Source organism: Nanorana parkeri, unplaced genomic scaffold (genome assembly GCF_000935625.1).
Source record: "Nanorana parkeri isolate BGI_ZX_2015 unplaced genomic scaffold, ASM93562v1 scaffold535, whole genome shotgun sequence".
NCBI lineage: Eukaryota > Metazoa > Chordata > Amphibia > Anura > Dicroglossidae > Nanorana > Nanorana parkeri.
In genome coordinates, this window is record NW_017306803.1 from 281,771 (window position 1) to 290,682 (window position 8,912).

Sequence of the window (8,912 nt, forward strand, 5' to 3'; positions counted from 1 at the left end):
TTTTTTTTTTTATCCGATTAATCGAACTTAATAATCGGCCAACTAATCGATTATGAAAATAATCGTTAGCTGCAGCCCTAGTGTTTACACCCCCTTCCTGCCCAGGCCATTTTTCAGTATTCAGCGCTGCGGTACTTTGGCTGACGTTTATTCCGTCATGCAGCGCTGTACTGAAATGAATTTTATACCATTTTTTGGGGACACATAGAGCTTTCTTTTGGTGGTATTTAATCACCACTGGGGGTTTTACTTTTTACATAACAAAAAAAGTACTGAATATTTTACAAAAATATGGTTTTCTCTTTATTATTTTAGAAAACAATTATTTTTACCCAATTTTTTGGTAAAATATAAAAGGCGGGGTCATATCGGGTAAATAGGCACCAAACATGTCAAGCCTTAAAATTGCGCGCGCCCACGAAATCGCAAAAAAACACCATAGCCAAAATTTGCCATAGGCGACACTTTAAAATTTTTTACCGCTCATCAGTTTAGTGTTATCAGTGATTGATGGCCCTTGAACTATTGCTCTCATTCCGACGTTCGCGGCGATATGTAACACATGCAGCATAATTGGAGCAATCACCGTTTTTGCGTGTAGGCGCATGTAACGCGTTTTTGCGCATCTATGTGGGGGACTTTTTAAAAAAATTGTGGGTTTTTTTGTTTTGTGTCTGTAAATTTGTATTTATTTTGTGAGCATTTTTTTTAACACTTAACTTTATTGTTATCACATAGGGTGCTCCTATATGATAAATACATTACAGTTACAGGTCCCCTTTATGGAGACATCAGGGGTCTCGAAGACCCCTAATGTCACCTAGGGACCCCCAGAGAAGCTGATGAAGCACAGATCTGCTTCATCAGCTTCTCTCCGGTTTCTGTACCGGAGAGTGACAGAGGAATGCGGAAGTGATGTAATGTACATCACTTCCTGCATTCGGAGAGCGGGAGGAGAGTGGAGGGAGATTGCGGACTGAGCTCCCTCCGTTCTCAGTGAATAGAGCCACATCGCCCGGGACAGATGGACCCCCGGGATCGCATGGACAGCAATGGCGACCAGAGGTAAGGAGGGGGGACGCACCCTCACTTGAATCATACAAGCGATCGGGCGTCTTTACAGACGCCGGACCGCTTGTATGTAAATGGCCATCGCTGGCCGTTTAAAATCCTGGCGGGTTCCCGCTCGTGCGCGCCAGCGGGCACGAAGGACGTCTACAGACGCCCACCCGCATCCAGGAAATTTATAATTTATGGAAGGAAACTCTGTACTAAAAAAAAAGTTTACCACATGCCTTGAAAGAACACACCAACCCAACTATTAGTGATAGACAGATGCAATGTGACTGTGTTTCATTACAAGTGTTTGCTAATGTTGTGTTTCACAGAATGTTTGTTTTGTCTGCAAATATATCAGTATTCAGAAATGAGTACAGGTTTGCTTACACTGACAGCATAAGCAGTTACCACATGTCTCGTCTCATGCCTTGCTCCAGCAGCGTTCAGAACTCCTTCCCAGCATTTCAATTTGTTATATAGGTAGGTCTTTCCCTCGTCACATGGGGGTGTGAAAGATGATTATATGCATATGCACAGAACGACTTTCAGAGAACTGCTATTTGAAGATTTAGTTTGGGAAAGCTGGTAAAAGCTAGAAGTATGTTCTGACAGCTTTTGCTGTGAGCTACCTGCTACTGCAGGTTTAATTTATCCACGTTTACTTCAGTTGACATACATTTCTATCCAATGCAAATAAGCTGCTCGGACATCAGTATAAATGACTAGGTTCTTTTCTCTTTCGGAGAAGATTGTTTACATACCACTTTCCCAGGGAGCATTCTTAAAGTGAAACTGAAGTCTGGAAGTTGTTTCCAAAAACAGGCAAACAGAGGGCAAAGGACTAGTCACCAGTGTAGCCTGTCTGCTTCCTTCAATTGATCTTTTCCTTGTTACTGAGTTACCATGCCTTGTTCTGCACTGTTAACCAATATATGTCCTTTGCTTCAAGGCAAAATTGATTCTATATATATCACATCTATTCATATATGGATTGTTCTGCACTGTGGCAAGACCTCATCTTAATGTCAGAGCCTCCAGCAAGGAGAAAAATGAGCAGCACAGTCTTGACATCACCAAATCTCCTAAAAAAAATAAATAAAATAACAGCAGTGTCTTAGATCTCATACTGCAGATATACAGTTATAGGTTTGTGGGCACAGGAGTGCTTATACACCCTCAGATACCAGGAAGCTCACTGCTATTTTTCAGTAGGAAATGAAGACAAGGGGTACAAATTACATTTCTAGTGGTTCCCTATAACCCATCAAATTTGTTTTTTTTGTTTAGTTCTGTCTCACTTTACTAATTGTATTACCCTTCAAAAGACGCAGATGCAATTGCTTAAGAACTCCATAGCAGGGATGCCAATCTGTTATTTAGGGAGACTACGTAGAACTCTTATTTTGCACCCCCGCGAACAATGTAAGAATCTGATTTGCATGTGGTCCCAATATCTCTACAGCTGCGTAAAGATACAATATTTCTCAAACTATTGCAGCATGAAGGTTTTTTTTAATGTGCCTTACTGTAGCTAAAGTAGGTTATAAGGAGAATATGATTTAGTTTTTATGGGAGCACACATGACATTACAATGTATGTTATAGCGCTCCTATTAAAAAAAACCTTACTACATACAGGGCTTAGCAAGACGTATATGTGTCGGGGTATAGTCCTCTTTTTTCCAGTCATTTCTTTGAACAGATTTTTACAGTACCACAAACACTTAATTTATTTCCTCATTTCCTGTGGATGTGCACTGCTCTGTGCACCGGTCTGTACTGGGAAGCATACTGTTATTTTGCAGACATGAAATGGCTCAAATAAAAAGTGGTATTTACATAGTTTTTAAAAGGTAGTGCTAGACCTATAATTTATAAGCCAGGGGTCCGCAAATGGCGTACTGCAATCCAGAAACGGACTGAGCAGCTGTGCAGTCCGGACTGTAGTCGCTGAACCCCTGTGTCATTGGTTTCTAGAACCGTGACGTTCCTAGCAACCAATGACATCACTATGATCCCCGCCGAGCACTGAAAAAGGACGAAAGAGTATCTTCCACACTCTTCAGCAACCCATAGCCAGCTCCACCTCCCGATCTCTCGGCCCCTCCCAGCTCCACCCCCTGCCTTTGGCACCGTGCTCTGCCTCCCAACAGGTACCTACAGTAATGATAAAAAAAGTACTATAAAGGGGCACTCTGAGGGCACATAGGGGACAACCAGTGTAAGAGAGCACTCTGATGGGGACAACTAATTATTATTTGCTCCCACCATTTACATTAGTTGCCCCCATCAAAGTGCCCACTTACTTTTACAATTAATGTAAGCAGGCACAATGATAGAGACAGCCAATGTAAGGGGGCACTCTGAAAGGGACAATTATTATTTGCTGCCATCGGAGTTGTTGCTTACATTAGTTACCCCCATCAGAGTATGTACAAACATAAAAGGGCACTCTGATGGGGACAACCAATTATTCTTTGCTTCCATTGGAGTGCCCCCAACACCCTGGTTGCCCCCCATCAGAGTGTCCCATTACGTGGGCAGTCTGATGGGGACAAACCATGTAGGAGGGCACTCCGATGGGGACAGCCAATGTAAGGGGGGTACTCTGTTTTTGGACAAGCAATGTAAAGGGGCACTCTGATGGGGAAGACCTGATGTAAGTGGGCACTCTGATGGGGACAAATCACGCAACTGGGCACTCTGATGGGGACAACCGATGTAAAGGGGCCTCCAATGGGGACAACCAATAAAGAACTGATGTAAGGGGGCACTAGAATGGGGACAACCAATGTAAAGGGGCACTCCAATAAAGAACTGATGCAAGCGGGTTCTATGAATGGGGATAACCGATGTAAGGGGGCACTAAGATGGGGACAACTGATGGATGCTGTACTTTTTTTCAGTGAAACCAGGCACAACGTGATCATTCTGCCCGGACCGTAATCCGAACCTCTGCTCGAAGAGAGATTTGGTCACTGGACCTTCTTGAATTTTAATTCACTAGCCCTGCTCTAACTCAACAGCAATACAATTTTACATATACAGATTGACCTAACCAATGCAGTGTTTGCACTGAAACAATTTTGGTTTAATATTTGTATTTAGTATCTAATATTTTTTAGAAATACATATACGTATAAGATAGGTCCCACTGGACATGTGTACTTGGACAGCTTTAGTTTGCCTGTGATGTGTTGTGTTCTCAGTAAGAGTTAATTCTATATTAATTTTATAGTTTGTGGAAAGCGTTACAAGAACAGACCTGGACTCAGCTACCACTACGCTCATACTCACCTCGCAGATGAAGAAGGAACAGACAGCAGAGACCAGGACACTCGATCCCCGTCCTCCCCTTCCATCCACAGAAGTGAAAACCAGAAACGTAAGTTCACCTTTATCACTGAGAGAGGTCTTAATTCTCTGCATCATTGACACTTCTATGCTCAATTGCAGTGCTTCATTTTCCTTTTTTAAAGTTCACTTATGCAGTAATTAACACAATGCTGAGGTGGAAGCCACAATAGGGTCCTCCAATGATGAAGGATACATTGCATTTTAGAAGTGTCATGTCTAAAGTCTGTTCTAGTCCTATTTGCCCCTATAATGATTGTCTATTACCAAAGAACACTACCATAAATAAATGTTATTTTGGGCAAAATGCTGAAAGTAAATTTTTTTGTCCGGAAATGTGGTGCATCTCTAGTTTCTCTTCTACCCGCTGGGCGCTGCGCTGCGTCCCCTATGACTGTGTCAGCGGTGTCACAGGAAGCCAAGCTCTCCTCCCTGCCCAGCCTCCTGGGACAAGCGAATCGGGTGCAGGGAGGAGACAGCTGTCACAGGAGGCCAAGCTAGCAGTGGTGCCACATGAGGCGGAGCTCTACTCCCCACACCGCCCGCTCAGCCTCTTGTGACAAGCAAATCAAGATGGAGAGCTGTCACAGGAGGCCAAGCTGGTGAAGGAGCCAGCTGTCAGTGGTGTCACAGGAGGCTGAGCTCTCCTCCCCTCACCGCCCACTCAGCCTCCTGTGGCAGAATGGAGAGTGGTATACAAACACTCAGTAATTAGCTGACTGCTGAGCATTTGTAAATAATTGAGGACATAGTAAGCTTACGGTGTCTCCAATCATGAAATAATAGGAAGTACTCTACATTACTTCCTGATCATTCATAATTTTGGGCATAGTAACTGATACTATCTCCTCAACTTATGAATGGACAGAAGCACTCAGTATAGAGGCTTACTGTATATTCATAACAGAGGCTGCAGAAAAAGAGATTTAGAATTCAGTGTCCTCAATCTCTTTTTTTTATTATTTTAAAAGGGACATATCAGGGGTCCTCCCCTGATATTTCACCAAAGCCCCCAACAGTAAAGTTAAAAAAAATATTAATCATCAAAATAAAAAACTTTTAAATAATTTTTAAAAAGTTAGAAAAAAAAAATGTGATTTCCGTTTCGGCCTGACACATTTTCAGTTTCGGTCCGAAAATTCAATTTTGGCGCACCTCTAGTAAATGCCCTTTGCTCAAGCTAGGTGGGTTTTAACAGATGATAGGTTCAGAACCTTAGAATATCAGTGTTATGTTATTAAACTCTTCCACAATCTGATCTCCTTATAACGGCAATGCAATAGAGACATGGCTGAAAAGTTGATGCCTGCCTTATATATGGACACATAATTAAACCAAAAAGCAATGTTCTTACCTATTTTAGATCATTGGGAAAAGTAAACTATAGGGTATTTTGAGTTATGTTACTGGAACGTCACACACAAAGAAGCATCTGTTAATCAGTGTTTTCACCCAAGATTTACAAAACTTTCATCCAAGATCCACAAAGTTCTAATTTATTCTGTCAATTTTGAGTGAAAGCTGTGTATGTCTTGGATGAAAACTAGGGCTGTTACTGATTAAAAAAAAGTTTGATTAATCGAACACGAAAATTTTAAATCAATTTATTTTGATTAATTATAACGCACATACAGATCCAACTACATTGGCCTATACAGAAAACGTCAATAAACAGACCCTAGAGTATTCAGCAAACAAGGTTTTAAAATATGACCACTCAAATTGTTTACATTAAGCTGATCACATTTTCATGATATGAAAAAAGTCAAATAAAAGCTGTAAAGAGGCTACATGGTCCCTAAATGGCACTTTAACCGAAAGCAGTTCTTATTTGTATTGTTTATAAAGAATGTTTAAAGCAATAGAGATGCATATCAGATAAAAAAAATGGATCATTACATTCAAGCAGCTCACACCTAAGGGCCTCTCAATTTGTTTACATCCAGCTTAGTGCAGTACTGTGTCTGCCCTAGTCAGCTACATAGACAGTTATAGTTTGCTCATCAGTCCTTCCAAATGCATGGCAGCCCATAGGAGTCTAGAGACACAGGAGAACAAGGGGGATCTTGTGAAAGTGAATTTAGAGTCAAAACCATTTCTTAGCTGTGGATAGAGTGGTAAGGTGATGGAACTTCTGGCAGATTCATGAAAAGGGAACACAAACAGTAATGTCTCCAGTTAGGGAAAATCCAAGATTTTAAGAGGTCACTAGAACAGGAATAAAGGTAAAATATGTTAATGAGCCATTGACTATGGGCTCTAATGGGCTAAGTGCCATTGACAATTTAAGAGATTCCCTCTTCTCCCCAGTGGGACACAAATGGGGGGAAAAACTCTAACAGGAGTTTTACCCATTCCCTACTCTAAATTGGAATACAAGGTTTAGACTTAAGATATAGTTTAGCTACAATTTATATGCCACATTTATTTTTTTTCAGTCATCATTGGAAATGTAAATTATTGCGATGCAACAGTCAACACTTTATACATGTTACATTGCTAAGGGCCCGTTCACACCAGTAGGCTTGCATTATATGGGTCCCATGATCTGTAGTCACATCCCTTGATTAGATTAGATTTAACCCCTTCGTGACTGACGACGTACAGTGTACGTCGCCAGCATCGGGGCTGTTTAAACAGACTCCCGGCGACTTTTGCCGACGGGAGTCTGTTTACACTTGTAGAGCCGACTGTCGGCTTTACAACAGAAGCGATCCTGGCGACTTACCTGTCGCCAGATCGCTTCTGCGTCCCGAAGAAGGGCCCCCCCCCCCGCCGGACACCCCCGCCGTGCTTCCCGGGCTCCGTTGCCCCTCCTACGGGCCCGGGACCGGCGATCTTTGTGTCCGCGGGGAGCTGGGGAGGAGGTCGACGAACTTCCGTTCATCGATCCCCTCCCCGTTCTATGGGACCGGGAGCGATGCAGATTGCATCACTTCCGGTCCCTGGGCTGTCAGTTCTGGGCTCCTGCAGCCCAGCTATAAGCTATTGAAGTGCGATCTGCACTTCAATAGCTTATTTCCAGTGTAAAGGTGACACTGAGGGTCTTTTGGACCCCCAGCATCACCTTAAAGAGGACCTGTCACCACCATCTGCTATTACATGGGGGGGCTTGCAAGCCCCCCCATGTGATAGCAGTCAAAGTAAAGTAAAAAAAAAAAAAAAAACAGTTTTTAAAATTAAAATGAAATAAAATAAATCTAATAATAATAAAAAAAAAAATTTAAAAGTCCCCCGCCCCCGCGCGTCGCCACGTAAACACGCGTCGGGTGCGCCTACGCATGAAAACGACGAACGCGCTACACATGTTGGGTATCGCCGCGCACGCCGGAGTGAGAGCAATAATTCTAGGGCCAGTATTTTGGGGTATCTCTAAATTGATGACCTGTGGGGGCTTTTAAAGTGTCTTTTATTGACTTTTTGGGGTACTGCAGTTTTTCGCCGTTTCACGGTCGCACGCAATCTGTAAACTGGGCATGTTGGGTATCGTTTTACTCGTTGTAACCTCATCTTTTATATTTCATTTAAAAAATGGGTAATTTGTTGTGTTTTGGGGCATTTAATTAAATTTGTCACTAAATTTTGGGGTTTAATAAGGAGTTGCGCTAATATTGCGCAACATAAAAATTTTCAACTACCACCATTTTATTCTATAGGGTCTTGGCATTCAGAAAATATATAATGTTGGGGGGTTTTACGTCATTTTCAGGCCTAAAATGTGGAATATAACATGGGTGCAAAAAATGAAAAAAGGGCCTCAGTCATGAAGGGGTTAAGGGGCAACTGCAGACTGAGATCCCAACGTCTACAGCCATTGCTTGCTTTGTATATTCATCCATATGAGCTAGAGCTCCCACACCTTAGAAACAGAGTTTCTAATGGCCACACTGCATCGACTTTAAAAGACTTAATAATTTATTCTGGCAAGCTACAAAATACAATTTGTATAAAACCCACTCCTCAGTAACTGCTCAACACTGTATACAAGGTAGAGCCTTCTGTAGGCTGTCATCATCAAAATGCAGCACTGTTACAGCAATGTTTTTGGCCATCTGTTTCAAATAATGTGAAATTCAATAAGACTTCTGCAAGAGTATCAATATATCCCTACCTTGTAATAAAAAGGAAAGCAAGAAAGGTAATTACATTGACCTTCTGTCTAAGGCAAGCTGGCCTAGCTGCAGGCATACTTTCTGTTCTATTTGATTAAACAATTGTTTCAAGAGGACTAAGCCTCCTTACATGAACGCAGCCTCTGGATGAGCCTTGCCTGATTACTACTATGGCAGGTGACATGCAAAGATAACAGCATGACCCTTCCTAAGCACATGACATTGTTAGCTCTTAAAGAAAGCATGATTATTTGTATTTGCTCTTCCCATGTTTGAAGTCAGGCTATGTTTATGCTGTTGAATTCACCTCTTAAGAATTCACACCTGCACCCTCACCCAAGGCTCCAGCCCCCCCCCCCCTCGCTTTCCCCACCCTACACTTCCTCCG

The 8,912-nt window shown here is 42.3% G+C and overlaps 1 protein-coding gene across 5 annotated transcripts in view; it reads left to right on the plus strand.

The window, feature by feature from the left end:
- DPF3 (double PHD fingers 3) overlaps window positions 1-8,912 on the plus strand; it is a 163,677-nt gene that overhangs the window by 135,140 nt on the left and 19,625 nt on the right. For all 5 annotated transcript variants that reach the window (XM_018561647.1, XM_018561648.1, XM_018561649.1 and 2 more), the window contains one exon: window positions 4,297-4,443. In XM_018561647.1, coding sequence (XP_018417149.1) covers window positions 4,297-4,443 — 147 coding nt within the window. The remainder of the gene's footprint in view (window positions 1-4,296; window positions 4,444-8,912) is intronic.